Source organism: Pyxicephalus adspersus, chromosome 8, assembly GCF_032062135.1.
Source record: "Pyxicephalus adspersus chromosome 8, UCB_Pads_2.0, whole genome shotgun sequence".
NCBI classification, from domain to species: Eukaryota; Metazoa; Chordata; class Amphibia; order Anura; family Pyxicephalidae; genus Pyxicephalus; species Pyxicephalus adspersus.
The window spans coordinates 44423056-44435441 of record NC_092865.1 but is presented as its reverse complement, the minus strand read 5'-3'; the positions used below and the strand labels follow the sequence as shown (position 1 = coordinate 44435441).

General features: G+C 46.3%; 1 protein-coding gene across 3 annotated transcripts; it reads left to right on the top strand.

Annotated features, from left to right (window-relative positions):
• The first annotated feature begins 806 nt into the window (after positions 1–806).
• Positions 807–11738, top strand: LOC140336890 (RNA-binding protein 5-like). Of its 3 annotated transcripts, none has more exons than XM_072420315.1 (25): positions 807–939; positions 1999–2065; positions 2151–2316; positions 2530–2694; positions 2805–2874; positions 3339–3412; positions 6035–6118; positions 6215–6275; positions 6560–6625; positions 6842–7002; positions 7080–7177; positions 7318–7405; positions 7589–7663; positions 7744–7801; positions 8004–8086; positions 8350–8440; positions 8650–8741; positions 8826–8999; positions 9086–9232; positions 9320–9397; positions 9479–9661; positions 9753–9827; positions 10653–10750; positions 10829–10958; positions 11313–11738. In XM_072420315.1, exons 2-25 carry the CDS (start codon positions 2049–2051, stop codon positions 11436–11438), a joined length of 2460 nt encoding a protein of 819 aa, XP_072276416.1. In that variant the 5' UTR covers positions 807–939; positions 1999–2048; the 3' UTR covers positions 11439–11738. The 3 variants fall into 3 exon arrangements, with proteins under 3 accessions (XP_072276416.1, XP_072276415.1, XP_072276417.1); XM_072420314.1 differs by having other exon boundaries at positions 808–939; positions 6824–7002; XM_072420316.1 differs by lacking the exons at positions 807–939; positions 1999–2065; positions 2151–2316; ... (1 more) ...; positions 2805–2874; positions 3339–3412 and having other exon boundaries at positions 5709–6118; positions 6824–7002.
• The last annotated feature ends 648 nt before the right edge of the window (positions 11739–12386 follow it).

Sequence of the window (12386 nt, the reverse complement as noted above, 5' to 3'; positions counted from 1 at the left end):
GTATCTGGCTGCTATCCTGGGGTAACATATGCTCCACACTAAAAGGCAGTGAGCTGACAACTTCCTATAACAAGCTGACAACACTGCACCACTGATGCACAGACAGTGTTGTCAGCCAGCTCTCCTTCCCAAACATCGATAGAGAAAATGTTAATGTAAATAGTGGAAACATTGCCCCCTGCAAGGCATATTACAGGCTGCTTTTATCAGCTCCTTCTCACACAGGGGACCCATAAAGCCCGATTTATGTTTGGGGATCGGGGAGCCTCCGCAGTCGGGGGATGAAGGTTCTTCTGTTCTACAACACTGTCCTGGCGGGTCCTGAGACTGTGCGGGGCCAGGGGAGGTCCAGTGTCACCCTGACACTGAAGAGGGGGGTGATGGTGCGGAGTTCACTGATACTGAGGGGAGGGGGATGAGGATAAGGGTGCGGGCGTCACAGTGAGGATGACAATGTGGGGTTCTCTGTGATAGCGAGGAGGTGACGAGGTTGACCGTGGGGGGGGTCACCATGATAGGATATGGCGCTCCAGGGGTCAATGTAATAGTGTCACTGCGCTACTCTGGAGGGGGACGAGGATGATGGCGTAGGGGTCACTGTGATACCGAGGAGGGGATGAGAATGACAGTGTGGGGATCATAATACTGAGGATGACAGTGCGGGGGCACTGTAATCGTTCGGTAATTGATGAAGATAATACAGAGGGAGAAGGATTGGGTGCAAAGAGCTGTCACTACATCTCCCGGCATCCCTCACGGTGTACACTGCTTTCCTGTTGGTCTTCTATGAAGGACTGTTGATGTGTGCACATGCGCAGAGTGGTGTGGAACGTTCCAGCGCAGCCCGTAGTGCCTTCTGGGAAGGAGAAGGGTGGAGTCGCCGCCATTTCGTGTGAACACTGAGGAGAGAGGAGACGGCGCCGGAGGGGCGACCACACGGTGAGTGTGTTAGTTAGACCGGCCCGCTTCATGTGTACCGATGTAGGCGAGGGGACCTCAAACTCCATATACACTTTTATTATTTGCCGCTCAGACTGCATTACATTTGACCTCCGCTTCAGCATCTGTATGCGATATAACCGAGGAGCCCCACATAAGGAGTTGTTATGAGGTGCACAGCCGGCGTTACCCCTTCTCAATATAGCACATACCCACACCATTTCTTTGGGTTTCTTGGTCTTTGCTCATATTGGGGGGTGGTGAGCATCGCTACAGCGTCTGTGTGTGATATTGGTGCAGCCAGAGCTCTGGCCCTGATTTTGGGGGCAAAACTTTCATCACCCCCACATATAGCAAATATATTATTTCTTCAACAATAACCTGAAATTGGTGGGGACCCCGACCTTTAACACCTCTGTTATGGGGGTGACAGTGTCTTTTACCCCCCCCAAACCTTCATAGATCGCCAATATAGAGGATACAGCCCCCAAATATACTGCTCCATATGGGGGCAATACCCCCCCCCCCCCATGCATTCTTTAACCCTCCATTATGGAGGGGGGTTGGATGTCCACATTCCACGGGTAATTATGGAGGGGTTGGATGCCCACATTCACCCAGGTAATTGGGGGGGTGGATGTCCACATTCACCCGTGTAATTGTGGTGAGGTGCTGGATGTCCATTTTCACCCGAGTTGGTTACTGTAGCAATGGGATGTCAGCATGAAAATAGAGGAATCCCCCCAAGAAATTACCATGAAGAACTGCAGGCGGCGTCATAGCACCGGGGGCCCTGTAGATGTTGATGTGACATAGGGTGGGGTCTGCACCCCAAAACACACTGATGTGGTACTTGGGGTCCCCCATAGATTGGCTATAGACTGATATCTGACCAGGGGACAGCTCCAGCTAAGACTGGGCTCTGTACAGTGCTGTGGAATATGTGTGTGCCATATTAACACAGGATAATTGGAGTTCTGTGGGGATAGGGATCAGATGCCCCAGTCAGAGAGCTGTGCAGTCCATGCTGATGACCCCCTTCGTGTTTTTCCTCTGCAGATTTTTCCACCATACCAGCCACACGGGGACCAAGACCTTGGAGAAGAAGCATGGGCTCGGACAAGCGGTACGTCTGGTGGTTGTTGGGTTTGCGGAGACCGCGCACAGCACAATGTTCAGCAGATTTTTACCTGCGACAGTTTGTTTTGCAGAGTAAGTCGCAGCGAGCGCAGTGGAAGGTACGGCTCAGCCTTTGACAGGGATGATCGGGATGACAGAATGCCCAGAAACAGACGCAGAGAATCTAATGAATATAAACGATACCGAGATGATCGGGACGATCGATACGATGACTACAGGGACTACGACAGCCCTGATGTAAGTGACTGCTCTGGGGGGGTCCCGTCCCGTCCCTATGACATGTTATGGAATGACCTGCCCCAAGGGATGGATATATGGGGGGAGGTTACCCCCAATCATGTTATGGAAGGATCTGCACCTATGGAATGGGGGGGTGACCTCAGTTACTCGTCCTTGTGTCGTGTTATGGAAGGATTTGCCCCTGTTGTGACATAATGTATTGTCTTTCAGCGAGAGCGTGATCGTGAGAGGAGGAACAGTGACCGCTCAGAAGATGGTTACCATTCCGATGGTGAATATGTCGACCATGATTATCGCAATGATTATTATATGGATGAAAAGGAGAGCAAAACCATCATGCTGAGAGGACTTCCTATAAACATCACTGAGAATGACGTGAGTAGGCCTATAGAGATGTGTATAGGGCACTCTCCAGGGCATGGTGCGGTAATTGGAGGAACGTTATTGTTGTGCTCTCACATCCGTGGCTTTTTCTCGTTTTACAGATTCGAGAGGTTGTGGAGACTTTTGAGGGGCCTCAGCCTGCCGACGTAAGGCTGATGAAACGTAAAACAGGTGAGATTCTTTCCGGCGTCATATGGTGCCCTCCCACTCGCTCTGAAATTCTCCTTTTTCTGGGGTGTTTAGCCCCCCTCTCCATCCCCATACACCATCAGGTTATTAATGGTTTTGCCCTGATTAAGGAACCTCTTAGTTTAAGCTTCCCTGGTCAGTGTTCCCTTCCTGGTAAGTAGAATTGTGTATTTGTCACATTATACCATTGCAGCCTCCTGTGAATGTGCAGCATGTGGGGGCCCTAGACTGGTGGAAGGGCTTTAGTTAGTGGGGATTTTGGGGTGATTTGTTTGAGGTTCCTTTTCATGGCAACCCACATAAGACAGGCCAGAAGAGTGCAGCCATGGAAGTCATACCATAAAGTAGATCCATGGGCTTTGTCAGATGGAGAGATGGAGCTGTGTTTTCTGTAAAAGGAACTGACTAACACTAGTATCCCGTCTATATCTGAATGCTGTCTCTAGGTTTAAGCCGCGGTTTCGCCTTCGTGGAGTTTTATCACTTGCAAGATGCTACCAGCTGGATGGAAGCCAATCAGGTTGCTTCACTCGCCAAGTCTAGAATACTGCTGAGAAATGGCACATGACATATGTCTGTAACTGAGATCACAGGACGGGGGGAAAGGGGAGAAAGGAGAGACTCACAGGTTCCAGGGGATCAAAGGGGGGGGGGGGTCACACTCTGTGTACATTACAGGTATCTCCAATGTCCACATCCTTCTCTGTGCTGGGAGGTCCATAGGTTCTCTATGAATTGCCGTTCTGCTTGATACAAAGTCCCACTTCCTCCAGGTGACAGCCAGTGAGATTGTCTGTTCATGATATCAATGTGGAAGGGGGGCAGCTGATTGGGCCCAGGGGGATAAACACACCGTAACTATTGATCACATTGACCCCGAATTCAATGTTTGGAGCTTCCACTTAAATGTGGCCCCTAATCCCAGTGTCCCCAGCATTCACACATAAGTGTGGCCCTTTAACCCATAAATGTGTCCCCAGCCTCCACAATATGGCCACCTATTCAAGTGTCTACTCATAATTATGGCCACTTCCCCCTGGTGTCTACCACCTCCACATGTACATGTGTCCCCAGCATTCACACACAAATGTGGCCCCTAATCCCAGTGTGTACACGTAATTATGGCCCCTTCACCCTGGTGTCTACCACCTCCACAAGTAAAAATGCCCCCCACCTCAGTGTTCAGAAATACCCCTACAAAATATTGTTTTCTCACATTGGTGTCGGGAGCATTCTATGTTTTGCCCCTAATCCTGGTGTCTGAAGCCCCCACCTATTATGTTAGCCCCAAGTGTCCCCTTATAAATCCTCACCAGGGTTTGTACAAATGTCAGATAGTTTGTGAACTTTCCTGAAGTTTTACAAGAATGTCTTCTAAGATTCAACCCAAATCATAATGGCATTTTGTTATATTGTGCCACAGCATTTCAGAGGGCTTGAGGTCTGAACTTGGGGTTGAGTCTGTAATTTATTGATTTTCTTCTGTTGTCACTTCCCAATATGAAGGAACTTTCCAGGTTTGTGAATTCATTATAAAACCCTGCAGACTCCTTGCTGTGTCATGATGTCCCCATTGCTCCTTGTAGGACCCCTCAGAGTTGTGTCGGGTTTTTCTCATTAAGGAGATCTGAGTTAAGAAAATGTTTTCATACGTTTTTCCAGTCTTGTATAACTCCATGGCACATTGGAAATCTGTTTTGATGAACATAAGCAAGTGTTGGGTTCTGTAAGAAGGAATATATTCCCTTCTGAGGGGAAGAATCTTTGTTATATTTACGTTAAAAGCCCATAAAACCTGCAGCTCCACAACAAAGAATTGAGAGGTGGGGCTAGGGCTTACATATGGGTGTGGCTTATAACGGGGGCAGGATGTGTAATAAATAGGACTCTGGATTTATCGTACCTCTGTATCAGAGGTCCAGGTTATAACCCTTGTGCTGGTAATTGTGGTTTTAGCTTATACTGCACGGCAGACAAAGCGGCAGTGGAATTATTAGGAATAAATGTTTTCTCATGAGATTGAATTCTTATACATAAATGACTCCCAAATATAAAGGAAGGTCAGTGTCCATAGAGAGGCTTAATGATTTGGGTGAAATAATTTGAGAAGCCATTCCTGCAGAAATCAGAGGTTCACAATCTTCTCTTGCTTTTAATGTCCCCTGTACCTCATTTCTCTAATGTACACAGAGGCCTGCGGGTGCCCTCCCTCTCCTGGGCTCTATGTGCTGGAGCGGCACCGGTGTAAAGATGTGGGAAATAAACATTTCATGTCTGTGGTCAAGGCTGTCAGTTTTGTACATTATAATTTATTTGACCAATTCTTTCTCTTACCCCCTCCAATGAAAAACAAGTCGGAGCATTTGGGGTTCCTGTCCAGGCTGTGGTTCCTCACTGCTGGAGCTGGCACTAATGTCTGGGCAGAGCAAACCTCGGTCACCTAACTGCTTATCTCTGGATGGGAGCCTCAGGTGTGCAATGCAGCAGCCATCCTGACTGGTTTCTCTAATGTAAATTGCTGGAGTCTGTTGTAAGAATTATCCCATTGGGTTCCTTGGCCACGTGTGGCCCAGACTCCTATTAGCCATTACTGACACCCTTACTCAGATCCGTGTGAACCTGTGACATAAACCCGTCCTCCCCCTGACTTACCCCTCTCGTGAGGGAAGATTTAGTACATTTTAGAGAACAGTGGCCATTGGGGTTATTGTACAATTAAAGTTTATTTGTAGTTTTCGGACATCTGAGGGGGGTGGGTGGATGCACTGCGCTCTGGCATTGTGAAGTTTAGAGCATGGGGAGGGTGGGGGGGGGGACATATTGTAATTGTACAATTTCCAGAATGTTTACAGAGACTTGATACACAGATGCACCACTGACAGATTGGAAATACTGCCTACAATGTATTCTCATCTTTCTGGAGCCCCATTGCTCTTGTCTATATCACCGCCCCACTTCTTGTCTTCCATCGGCAGCCTTGATCCCTTCGGGCTGGCCGGGCAATGCATGTAGCTGGCAGTGGGTGGTCCTTCCCCACATTGCTGTCCATATTAATGTCGGGAGCTGACTCCCCTCCGCCAGGGTATAAATGTCAGCCTGCCAGGATGCTGGAAATAACTTTTCCTCTTTTATGTTCTTGCAGAAAAAGTTGGTGATCCAGGGAAAGACCATTGCCATGCATTATAGCAACCCCCGCCCCAAGTTTGAGGACTGGCTTTGCTACAAGGTGAGTGGTGATTGCAGTTTGGTTGGAGGTGATGAATGGGGTTCCAGGATTCTGCAGAACGATCCATATTAAGTGTAAAGCTCTCTGATTTTGTAGTGTGGCCTGTACAACTTCCGACGAAGACTAAAATGTTTTCGCTGCGGGGCATCCAAGACTGGTGAGTATTCCATGATTGCTACTTCATGGGGGGTCTGTAAATGTAACAATTCTAGGTCCATTATATCATCTTAAGTCAATGCCGAACTCCTGCCAGGCTTTAATGGCCATTTATGTCTAGGGGAACATTAAAGCACTTTTTTATTGGTCCCCTTCACTGCAGGCACAATCTTTATTTTTTTGCACACCAAGCATATTTCAAAGAAATGAAGAGGTCAGGCTGGGCTTTGGGTGTGATTTTTTTCTTGTTCCCCTGTAGTAATGTTTCATTCTCTGTCCCCGCAGAGTCAGATGTAGATGCCCCATCTGGTGCTTCTGAAGCTCCACCATCAGCTGATTACTACAGCGACAGTAAGTGTTTCTAAATCTTCATTCTTCTGTGTTGGGCTGTCATAGACTCCATTGGAGGTAATGGGGTTTGATGTTAGGTGGATTTGGTGAGCAATTGTTGCAGGCTCCATGTTGATGTATGTAAAGCATTTATAGTGCTGGTTTGGGGATTGCTGTGGTGGGGACCCCTTCCTAGACAGCTGGGTGTAACCTTATTAGGTGGCTATGTATCCTCAGCCATAATCCTCCGGAACATTGGGCCACACACTGCGATGGAGTCCATCCTGGCTGCGCTGGCTCCTTATGTGTCTCTGGCAGTGAGCAACATCCGACTGATCAAAGACAAGCAGACCCAGCAGAACCGAGGATTCGCCTTCGTGCAGCTGCCATCCGCACTGGTGAGTGAATGTTCCTGTGTTAATGTTTGGGTGTATTTGCTTCAATGTGACTCACATTCCCTCTTCCCCACCAATAGGAAGCCTCGCAGCTGCTGCAGATTCTCCAGACTCTTCAACCACCATTGAAAATTGATGGGAAGACAATCGGTGTGGATTTTGCAAAGAGTGCTAGAAAGTAGGTGGAAATTCCAGACAGGAAGTCAAGTTCAGTAACTTTGTCATGATCCAGCCATGTGTGAAGGTCCTTTAAATCGCAGGCAATGAGGGAAACCATTCTGGATTCTGATTACTTTTTTTTTTTTTTTTTTTTTACAGGGATCTCGTTTTGCCAGATGGAAACAGAGTCAGCGCATTCTCTGTAGCAAGCACAGCCATTGCCGCTGCCCAATGGTCGTCCACTCAGGTGAGGACCTTTCTAGAAGCAAAAATTTTTTGGGGGGGGTATAAACACCCCTTGTAGCTCTGACACTATTGTGTCTTATTACACTGGAGGTGCACATGTTTTTTTGATTTGTGTTAGTATTTTATATGGCATTACTGAGCTGTGACATTTTCACCTTGGATATAACGTTTTCTTGTGTTCCAGGCTCAGCAAAGCGGGGATGGGGCAGAGCATGGCTACTCACAGCAAGGACAGGAAGGATACTCTCAGTATGGACAAGTGAGTATTGTTACTCTCATCTCTTTATATTCCATGCTGTGTCTTGCAATGATTTATTAACACTTGTCTGTCTCCCTCAGGATTATCAGCAGTATTATCAGTCTCAGGCTGGAGGATCTGAAGCAGCAGTAACAACAGGTGAGCATAATATTTCTCATTTCTTTCAGGAACCAGTATAACAGTCAGGTTGCCGCAGTTTTTTTTGGGACAAGGCTAGGCATCCAACTACAAATTCTCAATTATATCAGTTTAAAATTTATAAGACCAGGTTAGGTCAGTGCATTGGATCACCAGTTTGCTTAGACTCCTCCATAATTTTGTGCCATATTTTGTCTTACAGAGGGCTCCCCCACCACTACAACTACTACGAGTGCAGCTGTTGTATGTCAGAGCCCACAACTCTACCAGCAACCCAGATCTCCGGTGAGTGATGAGCTATTGCAAATTGTATGCCAGATGCTTAATTTTAGGTGGTTGTAGGAAACGCACAGAACTGTAGAAGCTGTCACACCACTATCTATCTCTAGGTGGTTGGGAAGAAAGTGCTTTTTAACAGATCCAGATCTTGGCAGGTTATCTATATTCTAGAAGCTCTCAGTGATTGGGGTTGTACATCTGTTTTTTTTTTATGTTGGCTGTGCATTCACTATTGCTGTATTTTACAGTTTGTTTTCCCTTCTCTCCAGACACAGGCCAGCACCAGTGCCACAAGCAGCGCTGCACCCAGTACACCAGACAGTGCTGCTCCTAATTCTATCATTCCAGGCGTCAAATATGGTGAGTGTTGGAGGGTTAATCTTCTTTTATTAACAGCCCTATTGCAGTGACTGAGGAAATAAATCTGTGGCTTTGGTGTTCATCTGTAATTCATATTAGGAGTTTCTTGGTTGTTAGACAATGTCAGCTGTCAGTTCTCCCATATATCAGACCTGAGGCTGTTCGTCTCTCAGCTATGTATGTAAAATAATATATTTCATTGTTCACAGCTGTTCCTGACACCTCCACATATCAATACGATGAATCGTCCGGGTACTACTATGACCCTCAGACTGGTCTCTACTACGACCCCAACTCTCAGGTAAGTAGGGTGAATGTGGGGTGTCGGGGGAGTTGAGTATTAATGACGTGGAAGGTCCTTCATTCTTTACCTATCTATCTGCAGTATTACTACAACTCTTTGACACAGCAATACCTGTACTGGGATGGGGAGAAGCAGACATATCTGCCAGCTGCAGACTCAGCATCAGGTGGTGCTCAGCTTAACAGCGCTGCCTCATCCGGCGCCAAGGAGGGCAAAGAGAAGAAAGAAAAACCAAAAAGCAAGACCGCCCAACAGGTATAGAAAAGAGGACTTAAGCCGGAGTTTTATGTGAATTTCACTGACTCCATTTGTGATCTAAATTTGTATTTTTACTTCCACAGATTGCTAAAGATATGGAGCGCTGGGCAAAGAGTCTGAACAAACAAAAGGAGAACTTCAAAAACAGCTTCCAGCCTCTGAATTCCCGCGATGAGGACCGCAAAGAGTCTGCAGCCGCTGACGCTGGATTTGCCTTGTTTGAGAAGAAGGTGAGATGGCTGAATATCGGTGCCGAAGTGTTGATCTGCTGTTCATTCATAGTGTATTGAAACTAAACTCTCCTCCTATATCCACAGCAAGGTGCTTTACTGGAGAGGCAAATTATACCGGATATAATGATGATGGTGAATACCGAGGAAGAGAAGCCACCCAAGGTGAGACCACAGCATGCATGTCTTGTTTATCTGTATTCTGTGACCCTGGTCTGTCTAACTGATATCATTTCCTGTATGCAGAGGGCCCTGGTTGCAGCTTACAGTGGTGACAGTGACAATGAAGAGGAGATTGAGAGGCCTCAAGGACAAATCGATGAGGAGAGATTGACAGATTGGAAGAAACTCGCCTGTTTACTGTGTCGGAGGCAGTTCCCTAACAAAGACGCCCTGACAAGGCACCAGCAACTATCAGATCTGCACAAGGTGAGAATTTCTGCCTCATGGAATATGAGGAATAGCGGACAGCAGAAGATTCTTATTTGAGATACTCAATGTACCTGCCTATGTTTTACAGCAAAACCTGGACGTGTATCGGAGATCCAGGCTATCAGAACAAGATTTGGAGGCTCTGGAGCAACGGGAAAGAGAGGTAAATAACGATCTCAGCCATTTACTGTCTGTAAATAAAAACTTGATGGAGACTCCAAATCCGCTCATGTGCAATGTAATCACTTTATCCTGCCTTTGGGTCCCCTTGGAGCCATTTCTTTTCCTGGTAATTTGGTCGGTAGTTGTAGGGGTAGGATTCTGCAAAACAAAGCCTTTTGACTAGGGTCACTCCATCATAATGAGAAACTATCGCTCTTGTTACAGTGAATGTCCAGGCAAATTGGTAAATAGTTGAACTGCTCACAAAGTCATTGAATGATTTGGGGTTTTTGTCAGCTATTCGTGTAATACTCACCTTTACCAGTTGGGGACAGCACTGCTCTGGTTCCAGGGTCAGTCCTCTGCAGTCTGATTGGAGGTGGGAAATGCTGATTCATTGTACATAGAGAGGGATGGGAGTGACAATTAAAAGCTGTACAGAATATGAATCTTGCAATGTTTCCCTTCCAATGTGCCCAGTTTCACCTAAAATAACATCTAAAAGGGAAGCTCCTATTTATTGCCAGAAACCTTTCACGTTTACAAATAATTTTCTTGGCATTTCACATTTTATATACATTATTTTTCACCCTGAAAACTAAAATATGAAACATTTCCACAGTACAAAGACAGCAACAAAATTTCCAATACTGATGGAGATTTAGTGTTTGGGCCCCTATATTGAAGGGTCTGGCTCTGCCTGCGGTGCTTTTTGTTTTGATCAGATTTCACCCAGTGATTTCATTGTTCCTCAGTGGACAGAAATTTTCCCTGAACTCGATCCTCGGGGATAAAGACTGTGCTTATTGTAGTTGTATGTCTGCAGGCAAAATACAGAGACCGGGCAGCAGAAAGGAGAGAAAAGTATGGCATTCCTGAGCCCCCAGAACCTAAGCGTAAGAAGATGTATGATAATGCTGCAGTGTAAGTATTGGGGGTGCGCTGATTGTGATGGATTTGTTCTGCACCCTGTGCACATCTAAATATTCTCTCCCACCATAGGAATTACGAGCAGCCAACCAAGGATGGGATTGACAACAGCAACATCGGAAACAAAATGCTGCAAGCCATGGGTTGGAAGGAAGGCTCAGGTCTGGGTCGGAAGAGTCAGGGTATTACTGCCCCCATTCAGGTGAGACAGAACCCCCATTTTCCTACAATTGGGTCATATAAGAAAGATTAAACAAGTTCACTCTATTGGTGCACATACCAATATTCACCCACTAATACTTCCACCTTCCACTGGTGCACATACTAATATTCCCACCCCCTACCCACCATGAACAGAGGGTGAAAGGCTTTGTCTCACATGACAGTATCTAATCAAAAAGCACTAATGCTGTCCAATAGGAGGGGTCTTGTGCCCCCTATACTATACCCAGCAATAATGGGTCTGTTCTTCGTGAGGGAAGAATTTAGCACAGGTACTCTGAATATTCTGAGCTTTCCCAGCTTCTTGGTACTGACTGTGCTTTTTCCTCTCTAGGCCCAGGTGCGGATGAAGGGCGCAGGTCTCGGAGCAAAAGGAAGTTCTTACGGTGTCAACACTGCAGATTCTTACAAGGATGCAGTCAGGAAAGCTATGTTTGCACGGTTTACAGAGATGGAGTGAGCAATGATGCAGTGTAATAATTCACCACATGGGGACAGTAGACAATCGGAGCTCTTCCTTGGTAGCGATGTTCTTTCTGACAGGAAGAGGGAGCCAGCCTCCCATGTACATATGTATAATGAGATTGTACAGTGTATATATATTTTTGTGTTCAGTTTCTATGTTGTGCAGGAAATGTGTGAGGATAAGAGGTGTTATTACCCTCCATAGCAGAGGGATCATCAGTCCTTTCTATCCACTAAACTTTGTACATTTTTTTTGTTTTTTTCTGATGAAATAAATTTCCAAGCAAAATAGAAATGTGTTTGTTCTGTCATTCCGATAGTTGCAACCAATGGTGAAATTACAGAATTTATATTTACACTATACATGTATTTAGCACCTGGACACCCTTCTTAAAGAGGAACTCTGTCATCTTCCAGAAAGGGGGAAAAAAAATTGTGCTCAGGCAGGTAAGTAATATCGCTCGGGTCCACTGCAATATTAGCCTGGTGACCATTTTTAGCTTTATTGCTGCTTTAGGAATTTTATCATGGAGTGGTATCACAAAGTCTTATCCTTGGAATGGGGGGACAGCTGGGGGTTTCATAACCCAACTGGGTAGATCTAAGGCCTACTTGTACAACCTACCTGCAGGCAGGAAAAGAACCCCAATGTGCAGATCCTACAATAGACCCCAGAGCCGTAAACTTTCCCAAAGCAATGTAGATGCAACCTATTCAGAGACGTCCCTGACCCACCAAATCCAGGTTTGGGATCCACAGAAAAAATGCCGTCCGTTCAGCATAGCACAGACATCAGGCTACCCAGGGCAGAGTTTTTAAAAGATCCCACAGCACTGGGTGTGAGGCTACAGATCCCACAAGAGGATCCAAATCTGTACCTGGGGCATCCCAAACCAGCAAGTAATTGCTCCTGGGATGTCATCCAATATTCTGTACCTGCAAT

Coding starts and splice junctions, on each gene's coding strand:
- LOC140336890 (XM_072420314.1), top strand. Junction 2,317..2,529: donor GGGACTACGACAGCCCTGAT/GTAAGTGACTGC, acceptor ATTGTCTTTCAG/CGAGAGCGTGATCGTGAGAG. Junction 2,695..2,804: donor TAAACATCACTGAGAATGAC/GTGAGTAGGCCT, acceptor CTCGTTTTACAG/ATTCGAGAGGTTGTGGAGAC.